General features: G+C 52.5%; 1 protein-coding gene across 7 annotated transcripts in view; it reads right to left on the reverse strand.

Annotated features, from left to right (window-relative positions):
- Nucleotides 1–11,950, reverse strand: part of myo9b (myosin IXB) — a 126,839-nt gene that overhangs the window by 59,346 nt on the left and 55,543 nt on the right. For all 7 annotated transcript variants that reach the window (XM_033047082.1, XM_033047084.1, XM_033047079.1 and 4 more), the window contains exons 9-14: nucleotides 10,921–11,037; nucleotides 7,067–7,201; nucleotides 6,208–6,329; nucleotides 5,506–5,647; nucleotides 3,757–3,955; nucleotides 1,892–1,967 (exon numbers count right to left, since the gene is read on the reverse strand). In XM_033047082.1, coding sequence (XP_032902973.1) covers nucleotides 1,892–1,967; nucleotides 3,757–3,955; nucleotides 5,506–5,647; nucleotides 6,208–6,329; nucleotides 7,067–7,201; nucleotides 10,921–11,037 — 791 coding nt within the window. The remainder of the gene's footprint in view (nucleotides 1–1,891; nucleotides 1,968–3,756; nucleotides 3,956–5,505; nucleotides 5,648–6,207; nucleotides 6,330–7,066; nucleotides 7,202–10,920; nucleotides 11,038–11,950) is intronic.

Below are 11,950 nucleotides of genomic sequence, written 5' to 3' on the forward strand. Positions count from 1 at the left end.
ATCTACCCTTCAGGCTGCCTCGGCAAGGCCACCAGCATAATCAAGGACCTCCGGACACTCCCTCTTCTCCCCTCTTCTCCCATCAGGCAAGGGGTACACAGAAGTGTGAAAACGCCCACCTCCAGATTCAGAGTGGAATTCTCTACCTCAGAGGGCGGTGGAGGCAGGTTCTCCGGATGCTTTCAAGAGAGAGCTAGATCGGGCTCTGAAAAATAGCGGAGTCAGGGGATATGGGGAGACGGCAGGATTGGGGGTGATCAGCCATGAATGGCGGTGCTGGCTCGAAGGGCCGAATGGCCTACTCCTGCACCAATTGTCTATTGTCTATTGTCTATTGCCAGAAACAGTTTCTTCCCAGCTGTTATCAGGCAACCGAACCATCCTACCGACAACTAGAGAGTGGTCCTGAGCCACCATCTACCTCATTGGAGACCCTCGGACTATTTTAAATCTGTCTTTACTGGACTTTATCTTGTACTGAACGCTATTCCCTTCATCCTGTATCTGTGCACGGTGGAGAACTCGATTGTAACCATGTACAGTCATTCCGCTGACTGGATAGCACACAACAAAAAAATACTTTCACCATGACAATAAACTAAACTGAATAAGGCTAAACTAAGCTGAATTATAAACTGAACTAACCTAAGATACATTAAGCTAAGTTAAACTAAATGATGCTAACTAAGCTAAACTGGGCCAAACTTAGCTACGATACACTAAGGTAAACTAAGCTAAACTGGGCCAAACTTAGCTACGATACACTAAGGTAAACTAAGCTAAACTGGGCCAAACTTAGCTACGATACACTAAGGTAAACTAAGCTAAACTGGGCCAAACTTAGCTACGATACACTGAGGTAAACTAAGCTAAACTGGGCCAAACTAAGCTAAGATAACCTAAATTAAAACTAAAATTAAACTAGCTCCATCCACTAATCACATCAAAGTCAAAGTTCTCAAGGCTGATCCTCAAACCGTAGCATTTTCTTTACTGATGGTAAACTCTTGCAGTGAAATGAAAGATCGCAGCCCTAGCTGTTCGTGCACTGCTCATCTGAACGCCAGCCATGTTTGGGGATAAAGCATCCCGATGAGTCATTGCCACAACCACCACTTCTAACCCAACCCAAGGCAGAGAAAGGAGAGAAGAAAAAGCCTGGCATTTAAACACACAACTTTCAATGATAACCATCAAACCGCTGAATTCTTGCAACAAAAAATCCCATCTGGTTCGCGAAATGTTCTTGTGAGGGGAACATCTGCCATCCTTATATCCAGTCTGGCTCACACAGGCCTCCCGACCCACCAAACCTTAGACTTCAGAGATGGAAACAGCGTGGAAACAGGCCCTTCGGCCCACCGAGTCCGTGCCGACCAGCGATCGGCCCCTTACATCAGCACCATCCTACACACCAGGGACAATTTACTGTTAACAGAAGCCAATTAACCTACAAACCCGCACGTCTTTGGATTGTGGAGAGCACCCGGGGAAAACCCACGCGGTCACGGGGAGCGAACTCCGTAAAGGCAGCACCCGTGGTCAGGATCGAACCCGGGTTTGTGGCGCTGTGAGGCAGCAACTCAACTCACTTCGTGGCCACTCAGGGATGGAGAACATAGGCCAGCAATGTCCACATTGTTCCGATAAATAAATAGATTAAATTATCCCTTCCCCACAGGCCGTGCCCACATCCTAAGATAGTCCCCCTCGATATCAGTGGAACTGTTGCTCGTGTCCAAACTATCCCGCTGTTATCTCTGTCACATTACGTGCACCATTCATTGATGTTGGCGCAGTGCTTGGCCTTGCTCAACCCAACCGCGATGGGCACCGTACGGTTTAACCCCTCGCCCGTCCACAATCCAGGCAACAAGCCCGGCATCCTTACCGGTAGACCTTCTCTATTGGAGTGCTTGGCCACAGCATCTCACTCAGGGGGACACGGGGCCCAGTGTGTATTAACCCTGTGAAGGAAGGGATGAGCGTTAATGCATGTGTATACACTGCGCAGATTCCAAAAGCCGAGATGCTGAGAGATTTTCGCGTGGCTGAGATCAGCCGTGATCACATTGAATGGCGGTGCTGGCTCGAAGGACCAAATGGCCTACTCCTGCACCTATTGTCTATTTGGGAGATTTCCGAGCGCTGATCCACTCCCCACCCCCCCCCCCCTCTCGCATTATAGTTGCGCCATCTAGCATTTAGTTTAGTTTGGTGATACAGCACGGAAACAGTCCGCACCGAGTCTGCACCCACCGGCGATCCCCGCACATTAACGCGATCCTACACACACTAGGGACAATTTATACTTGTGCAAAGCCAATTAACCTACAAACCTGTACATCTTTGGAGTGCGGGAGGGAAGGGAAGATCTCGGAGAAAACCCGCGCGGTTACGGGGGAGAACGTACAAACTCCGTACAGACAGCGCCCGTAGTCGGGATCGAACCCGGGTCTCCGGCGCTGCAAGCGCTGTAAAGGGCCTGTCCCACTTTCACGACCTCTGCCGAGTTTGCCCTCGACTCATATTTGCAGCATGGTCGTCACGAGGTCGTAGGAGGTAGTAGGTAGGTCGTAGGTGGGTCGTGAAGCTAGTCGTAGGCACTCGTGGCATCAAGTAGGTCGCTATCAGTCTGAAGAGGGGTTTTGGCCCGAAACGTTGCCTATCTCCTTCGCTCCATAGATGCTGCCGCACCCGCTGAGTTTCTCCAGCATTTTTGTCTACCTTCGATTTTCCAGCATCTGCAGTTCCTTCTTAAACAAAGTAGGTCGGGGCATTTTTTCAACATGATGAAAAATGTCCACGAGTGAAAAAGGTTGTGAATTAGGTCGTGAAGGTGGGACAGGCCCTTTAGGCAGCAACTCTACCGCTGCGCCACAACTCCATACTGGGGATAAAGGCTCTGACTGCCCACCCTATCTATGCCTCTCGTCATTCTATCAGATCTCCCCTCAACCTTTGACATTCCAGAGAAAACAAACCAAGTTTACCCAACCTCTCGCTGTAGCCAAGACCCTCTGATCCAGGCAGTTTTCTGGTAAACCCCTGCATCCTCTCCAAAGACTCCCCATTCTTCCGGTAACGGGACGACCAGGACCCCAAGCACAGTCTGACCAAAGCCTGATAGTGCTGCATCATTCCCAAAAGATTCCCAATACCCAGACCATAATATACTCAAGGAAGACACAAAATGCTGGAGAAACTCAGCGGGACAGGCAGCATCTCTGGATAAAAAGGAATAGTCGAGACCCTTCTTCAGACTGAGAGTCAGGGGAGAGGGAAACTAGAGGTATCAAAAGGTACAGAGCAAATCTGAGCCGGCACGGACCACCCAAGAAAGGTGGAGCTCACAATGGTCCATTGTTGGCAGTGGAAGAGGTGTGGATGTGGAAGAGATGCGAACAGTGGATCTAGCAGGATGACCAGGGTGGGGGAGGGGCGGGGAGAGAGAGAGAGAGAGAGAGAGAGAGAGAGGGAATGCCAGGGTTACTTGAAACTAGAGAAATCAATATTCCTACCGCTGGAGATAGACACAAAATGCTGGAGTAACTCAGCGGGACGGGCAGCATCTCTGGAGAGAAGGCTGGGCTGTGAGCTGCCCACGCGAAGTATGAGGTGCTGTTATATTCTTGTGTTGCCCACGGCAACTAATTGCCAAAACCCTTTCCGTGCTGCCCGCCATCGTCTCGCTCCCGGTGGGCATCAGGCCCCGCTGCCCTCCCCGCCCCGCCCAGTGCGTGCGTGCGTGCGTACCCTTTGTGGTTTTCTTTGCCCGCTGGTGCGCGGCCTGGTTGAAGGCAGCTGTGGCTCGGATGGCAGCGCGGAGGGTGGCCCACCGGAAGACGGCCACGGGATCCATCCCGATCAGCTCGCGGATGAAAGCGCTGTTGCTGCCCCTCAGGAGCGCCACGATATCCGAACGCATGTAATCAGTGTTCTTCTCCCGGAAATCCTGGGGATTGGGGAAAGATGTCAACACTGGTGGCAGGAGGGGATTTGAGGGGATGGGAATTGTCCGGGAGAGGGGGGGGGGCTCGGGGCTCGGGAGGGGGTTCGCCTGCTCGGGGGGGCACGGGAGGGGGGGGGGGCTCGGGAGGGGGGGGGCTCGGGAGGGAGGGGGGGGGCTCGCTGCTCGGGGGGGCTCGGCGAGGGGGGGGGGGCCGGGAGGGGGGGGGGCTCAGGAGGGGGGGGGGGCTCAGGGGGGGGGGATATAAATAAAGCGTATTGAGAATTAAGAATAAGGGGTAGGCCATTTAGGAATGAGATGAGGAAAATCTTTTTCACCCAGAGAGTTGTGAATCTGTGGAATTCTCTGCCACAGGAGGCAGTGGAGGCCAATTCGCTGGATGTTTTCAAGAGAGAGTTAGATTTAGCTCTTGGGGCTAACGGAATCAAGGGATATTGGGAGAAAGCAGGAACGGGGTACTGATTGTGGATGATCAGCTATGATGATATTGAATGGTGGGCTGGCTCGAAGGGGGAATGGCCTCCTCCTGCACCTATTGTCTATAAAGAGCTAGGCTTGGAACAGAGGTTAAATGTGAGAGTGAACGGGGAGGGGGGGGGGGGTAAGGGGGGGGGGGGAAGGGGTAAAGCAGAGGAGGGAGGGGTGGCACGAGGGACTTTGTCTAAAGAACCATTGAGCTACAATGCTGACAATTATAATCTACACTGAATCTTCCCCAGTTGGATGTGAAGTATTATATGGTCCGATTCAACGGCATGCAAAACAAACCTATTCAGTTTGGTGGTACACATGACAACGAGGAGTTCACAAGCGATAGGAGCGGAATTGCTCTCGTCAACCCCATTCTCCTGCCCTTCTCCCCGTAATCCCTGACACCCGTACTAATCAATAATCTGTTCATCGCCACCTTAAAAATACCCAATGACTTGGCCTCCACTGCCAGGGGGGAGGGGCGGCACGAGGGAGCAAAGGTCAGGAGGTGGTGGGACAAGGGTGAAAGGGCAAAGGTGAAGGGGCAAAGGGGATAGTTGTGCCGGGGAGGATGAAGGGGTGGTGGGGAGAGGAGGAGTGAGGGGAGAAATGGTGGGGGAAGGGAGAAGGACCAAAAGGCAGGGGTTAGCAGGGAGAGAGGGGACTTTGGAGTTGAATCATGCTTTTAGCATGCGTGACCAGATGTGGTCGTAAACAAGGCAGGTATTAAATTACCAGGTGTGGCGTAATAAGGAATTAGTACAGTCATGTTGGATAGTATAGGTGGCCAGCACAGGGGAGGTGGGCCGAAGGGCCTGCGTCTATGATGTACACCTCTGACTCAATGAGTTGCTTCCCAACAAAGAAAGAACATTTCTCAAGTTAGACACGAAAAGCTGGAGTAAGTCAGCGGGACAGGCAGCATCTCTGGAGAGAAGGAATGGGCGATGTTTCGGGTCGAGACCCTACTTCAGACATTTCCCAAGTTTGTGGGTCGAGGGATTAGGGAACGTGGCGGTGGGGGGGGGGATGGGGGGCGTGCGTGAGGGGGGCGTTGCTCAAACCTTGATCTGGTACTTGACTCTGCCGGCAAAATGCTGGATGATGAATGCCGGCTCCATCACGGGCGTGCCCACAAAGTAGCAGCTGTCCTCGTGCTGTTGCTTCAGCTTGGCCAGCAACGTCTGGTTAGTGGCGTGCGGGAAGCTGCGGGCGGAGAGGGGAGGGCAGCAGTCAGGGTGGCGTACACACACGGGGACACACACACACACACACACACACACACGGGGACACACACACACACGGACACACACACACACACACACACACACACACACACACACACACACACACACACACGGGGACACACACACACACACACACACACACACACACACACACACGGGGACACACACACACACACACACATACACACACACTGGGACACACACACACACACACACACACACACATGGGGACACACACACACACACAGAATACACACACACATACACACACACACAGAATACACACACACATACACGGGGACACACACACACACACGGAGACACACACACGGACACGAGGACACACACACACAATACACGCTCACACACACACAGACACACACACACGGGGACACACAAACACACACACAGAATAGACACAGACACACACACACACACACAGATACACACAGACAGACACACACACCCACCCCCCCCCCCCCACCACCACCGCCCCTCCTGGCCACCACGGTGTCGTACTTGCTTTCCTCGTCCATTAGGTGGAACAGTCCGGTCGGCTTCTTGCTGATGAGGTTGATGCAGCCCACGTTGTCGATGTAGGCGATGTTATGCCAGCTGATGCCCTCACTCTGATACTCCTCCTGCACAAACCCAGAGCCAGGCCCTGGTCAGCCTGGTCGCTGACCGCAACAGTGACCAAACCCCGATGTCCCCCACCCCCTGCCCCAATCGGGCCCCACAACCCCCCCCCAATCGCCCCTCCCCCACAACCCCCTGCCCAATCGCCCCTACAACCCCCCCTCCCCCACAACCCTCCCCCCAATCGCCCCTCCCCCACAACCCCCCCCCCCAATCGCCCCTCCCCCAATCACTCCTCCCCCCACAACCCCCCCCCCCCCAATCTCTCCCCTCCACCCCCTCCCCCAATCGCCCCTCCCCCCACAACACCCCCCCCCCCCCAGGGGGTCAGGACCAAGCAGGGTGGGACATCGACCAGGAACAGTGCAGCCCAATGGAATATTGACCTACAGAAGGACTTCATTGTCCAAGTCCACGGATCCCTGAAGTTGGCAGCAGGGGGGAGATAAGGTTCAGAAGGCTTCGAATGGGATATTTGCCCTCGTTAGGCAGGGTGGTGCAGCGGTAGGGTTGTTGCTGTGCAGCACCAGAGACCCGGGTTCGATCCTGGCTGCTGTCGGTGCTGTCTGTACGGAGTTCGCACGTTCCCCCTGTGACCGCGTGGGTTGTGTCCGGGTGCTCTGGTTCCCTCCCACACTTCTTTGAAGTGGTTTGTGGGTTAATTGGCTTTGGTGAGATGGGGGGGGGGGGGGGGGGGGGGGGGGGGGGGGGGGGATCGGGCTAAGGTGTTGTCCCTTACCTGCTCCAGTTTGAAGATGTGCTGATTGAAGTAGTACTGAAGCTGTTCATTAGCATAATTTATGCAAAACTGCTCAAAACTGTTGTTTGGAAAATCCTCGAAACCAAAAATATCCAAAACTCCGATCGACAAGCACTGTGGGGAGGGAGGGGGAGGGAAGGAGGCAGGGTGGGAGGGAGGAGGGAGGAGGGAGGGGGAGGGGGAGAGGGGAGGAAGAAGGCAAAGAGCAAAAACAGGCTGGGATCAAGAGAAAAAAGCAATACGGCAACAACCCCCCCCCCCCCACCGCTCTCCCTCCCTGCCCCCCCCCCCCCCTTACCACCTCCCCACCCACTCAGCCTCACTGTTCCAGGCAATTTGGCGACACTGCAGAAACTGAATGGATGAACGATTCTATAATACTGTGATGTGTGGCAGTAATAGTCACAGCAATGGTCTTTGTTTTGCATATCCAGGGTATGCAAAGAGTCACCATACTAAGGGCGGCGACATAGTTACAAGTATCCCATTTTAACACAAACCATTCACAACACATTCCATTTGTGGCCCCCCCCCCCCCCCCCCCCTCACGGCACTGTCCCACTGAAGTCACCCAGAGAGGCATCACAGTCTTCCCAGGGTGGCCAGCTCTCTGCTCCGCCCCACAGCTTGGAGCCTGGCCAAGGTTCAGAGGCACAGAAGCTTCACAGGGATGTGGGCCAAACGGGACTGGCTGAGATGGGGGCATCTTGGTCGGCACGGACGAGTTGGGCCGAAGGGCCTGTTTTCCATGCCGTATGACTCCATGATTCTCTGACACAGAACATGTAACAATTGTAGCAGGAGCCAGTGTGGCCCATCTTTCAACACGACCAAGGCTGGCCGTAATACCACAGAGACACTCTCGCTCTCCCCCCCTTACCTAGGACGCAAAACCCTGGAGTAACTCAGCGGGTCAGGCCGAGATAGACACGTCTTGATTAGTGCGTGCGTGTGTCAGAGGTTATGGGGAGAAGGCAGGAGAATGGGCGTTAGGCGGGAGAGATAGATCAGCCATGAATGAATGGCGGAGTAGACTTGAGGGGCCGAATGGCCTAATTCTACTCCTATCACTTATGACCTTATAAGACGTTGCCTGACCCGCTGAGTTACTCCAGCAGTGTCTGTACAAGAAGCGATCCACCTCCTCCTCGGATCCATTCAGAGACTTTACTTCCAGACTTAAATATCCAAATCCTGAGACTCCATGCTTCCCAAGATGGCGCCCAACACAGGCAACTATGTGTGTGCTGGCCATAGAAGCAGATCTACACTCACATATTACAATCGCTCCACACTATTAAACCTCTACCCCCACAGCAATATTTCTTACTTTGAGCACGATCTTCTGAAACGCCGCTCAGATCTGCCCACACTTCGACTCCCAGCACCAGAAGAGAATATGCATCAATTGGACTTACTGGCTTTACTAAATTGTACTAAACGTTATTCCCTTATCATGTATCTGTACACCGTGAATAGCTGTTTCTTTGTTACTTTTTAGTTTTAGAAATCCAGCACGGAAACAGGCCCTTTTGGCCATCCGGGTCCGCGCCGACCAGCGATCCCCGCACATTAACACTATCCTACACCCACTAGGGACAATTTTTACATTTACCAGGCCAATTAACCTACAGATCTGCACGTCTTTGGAGTGTGGGAGGAAACCGAAGATCTCGGAGAAAACACACGCAGGTCACGGGGAGAAACGTACAAACTCTGTACAGACAGCACCCGTAGTCGGGATCGAACCCGGGTCTCCGGCGCTGCATTCGCTGTAAGGCAGCAACTCTACCGCTGTACGCGCCACCGTGACTGCCAATGTAATCATGTATTGGTTGACTGGTTGGCAACAAAAGCTTTTTTCACTGTACCTCGATACACGTGACAATACACTACAATGAGCTAACCCGAACTGAGTTATAGCAGGATCACCTAGCTGCCCGGAACAATGAGGCTCAGCCCATTAATTTTTAATTAATTCAATAATAAGTTTATTATTAAACCTATTAAAAAATAAACTTATTAATATGTTTATCAATAATAATACGTATTAAAAGTTTATTAATAATTTCATGAATTTATTAATCTAATTTAGATTCTAATCTAAATGGGTTTATTAATCTAATTTTGTTTAGTTTAGTTTAGAAATACAGGGCAGAAATAGGCCCTTCGGCCCGACTAGTCCGCACCAACCAGTGGCCACCCCGTAAACTAACACTATCCTACACACACTGGGGACGATTTATTGTTGGTAGAGGCCAAATTAACCTGCAAACCTTGTACGTCTTTGGAGTGTGGGAGGAAACCGGAGCACCCGGAGAAAACCCGCACGTTCATGGAGAGAACATGCAAACTCCGCACAGACAGCACCCGTGAACCCAAGTCTCTGGCGCTGCAAGGCTGAGCAACTCTCCCACTGCTCCACCAGGCTGCCCCAGGTTCTTGACACACCCCCCCCCCCCCCCTCTCCCCCTCCCCCTCTCCCAGCAAGGAGAGATATCCTTCTGGCCTCCAGCCGGTTGCAAAGCTGGGTACTTCAAAGGGAACTAAGGACTGGCGGTGTAACAGAGGAAGCCACTTAGCGCAGTAAGCTTGCTTCATCATGCAAGGCCGATCAGTATCTAGACTCCACTGAGCTGCTTTGCTCCCATTACATGTCTAACTCAACCAGATACAATCGAGCTGAACTGATACACATCTAATCCTCTCTCAGATTCAGCAGCTCTCCGGCAGTGAGTGCTTCAGCCTCAGCTGTCCCCTGCCTCTCCAAGGCTGGCTTCCTTCCGCACCTCCGCTCCCAGCCGCAGTGAGCAAACCTCTCCATCAGTGTATTTCAACCTTCTCCGTCACTCAGTCTTCTGAGCTCAAGTGACGTCGCTTTAACTTTCAGTGTCTTGTGTGGAATCTGCACACATCCCCCCCCCTCCCCCCAAGACTCTCACCTCCTAGTGTGGAGTGCAAAGGTCGGAACATCGACTCCATCTACACCTCACGTTGACTCGGAAAAATAGCCAACATATAAGATTGTTAAGGGCTTGGACACGCTAGAGGCAGGAAACATGTTCCCGATGTTGGGGGAGTCCAGAACCAGGGGCCACAGATTAAGAATAAGGAGTAAGCCATTTAGAACGGAGACGAGGAAACACTTTTTCTCACAGAGAGTTGTGAGTCTGTGGAATTCTCTGCCTCAGAGGGCGGTGGAGGCAGGTTCTCTGGATGCTTTCAAGAGAGCTAGATAGGGCTCTTAAAAATAGCGGAGTCAGGGGATATGGGGAGAAGGCAGGAACGGGGTACTGATTGTGGATGATCAGCCATGATCACATTGAATGGCGGTGCTGGCTCGAAGGGCCGAATGGCCTACTCCTGCACCTATTGTCTATTGTCTTTTAACACACTCGAAGGCTTTTCCCCACCCCTGTCATTCCATCTTCTCCCCGTTTCTGTCCTGCAGAAGGTACAGAAGCTTGAAAGCGCCCAGCACTAGATTCAGGAACGGCGTCTTCCACTCTGTTATTCGGCTTCTGAAAGACTCTTCCATAAGTGAGGGCCCTGTCTGATTCACTTCTACCCCATTGAGGTACTGTCTATGGAACTGATGTGGTGGGCTTTCTCCGGGTGCTCTGGTTTCCTCCCACATCCCAAAGACGTGCCAGTCTGTAGTGTAATTGGCCCTAGTGCGTAAGGAGCGGATGTGAAACTGGGATAACGTATGAACTAATGTGTGAACGGGCGATCGCTGGTCGGCGCGGACTCGGTGGGCCGGAGGGCCTGTTTCCGCGCTGTATCTCTAAATTAAACTAGACCTGGCAGCTGCAGGGAGACTGCTTGTTTACCATGACGGACTCCTCCATGTCCTTCTTGTTGAGGAGAGCATGATTTATCCGTAGAACAATCCAATCGAAAAGTGCCGTGTAGAGGGACTTGGCCATGGAGTTTCGAGTGGTCACAGCCTGTGGGAAAGACAAGCGACAATAGCTCAGTGCCCGACACAGTGAGGCAGGTACACAAAATTGCTGGGGAAACTCAGCGGGTGCAGCAGCATCTATGGAGCGAAGGAAATAGGCGACGTTTCGGCCCGAAACGTCGCCTATTTCCTTCGCTCCATAGATGCTGCTGCACCCGCTGAGTTTCCCCAGCAATTTTGTGTACCTTCGATATTCCAGCATCTGCAGTTCCCTTTTGAACACAGTGAGGCAGGACTCTGCCCACATCGGATGCTGTTGGGTGGTTCTCAGTAAAGCAGTCATTCAAGGGATGTGGGCCTCACAGGCTGAGCCACCATTTAACTGGCCATCCCGTCCTGATGTTATTGTATATCAAGCAAGGAAAGATAAAATCTGATTCTGATAATAAACCTGGTAATATTCTTCAAAATCCATAAGGACATGGGAGCAGGTATATAGAAACAGGGATGTAATGCTGAGGCTCTAGAAGGCGCTGGTCAGGCCGCATTTGGAGCACTGAGAACATATTTGGGCCCCCATATCTGAGGAAGGATGTGCTGGCTCTGGAGAGGGTCCAGAGGAGGTTTGCAAGAAACGATTCCAGGAATGAGTGGGTTAACATATGATGAGCGTTTGACGGCACTGGGCCTCTACTCGCTGGAGTTTAGAAGGTCGAGGGGGGGGGGGGGGGGGACCTCATTGAAAATTACAGAATAATGAAAGGCACAGATAAGAGTGGATGTGGAGAGGACGTTTTCCACTGGTGGGAGAGTCTAGGACCAGAGGTCACAGCCTCAGAATTAAAGGGCGACCAGAGGAAGAACTTCTTTGGTCAGATGGGTCGTCAAAGTTTGGAACTCATTGCCACAGAGGGCAGCGGAGGCCAAGTCAGTGGATATTTTTAAGGCAGAGATTGGCA

This window comes from Amblyraja radiata, chromosome 29 (genome assembly GCF_010909765.2).
Source record: "Amblyraja radiata isolate CabotCenter1 chromosome 29, sAmbRad1.1.pri, whole genome shotgun sequence".
In the NCBI taxonomy this organism is placed as follows: domain Eukaryota; kingdom Metazoa; phylum Chordata; class Chondrichthyes; order Rajiformes; family Rajidae; genus Amblyraja; species Amblyraja radiata.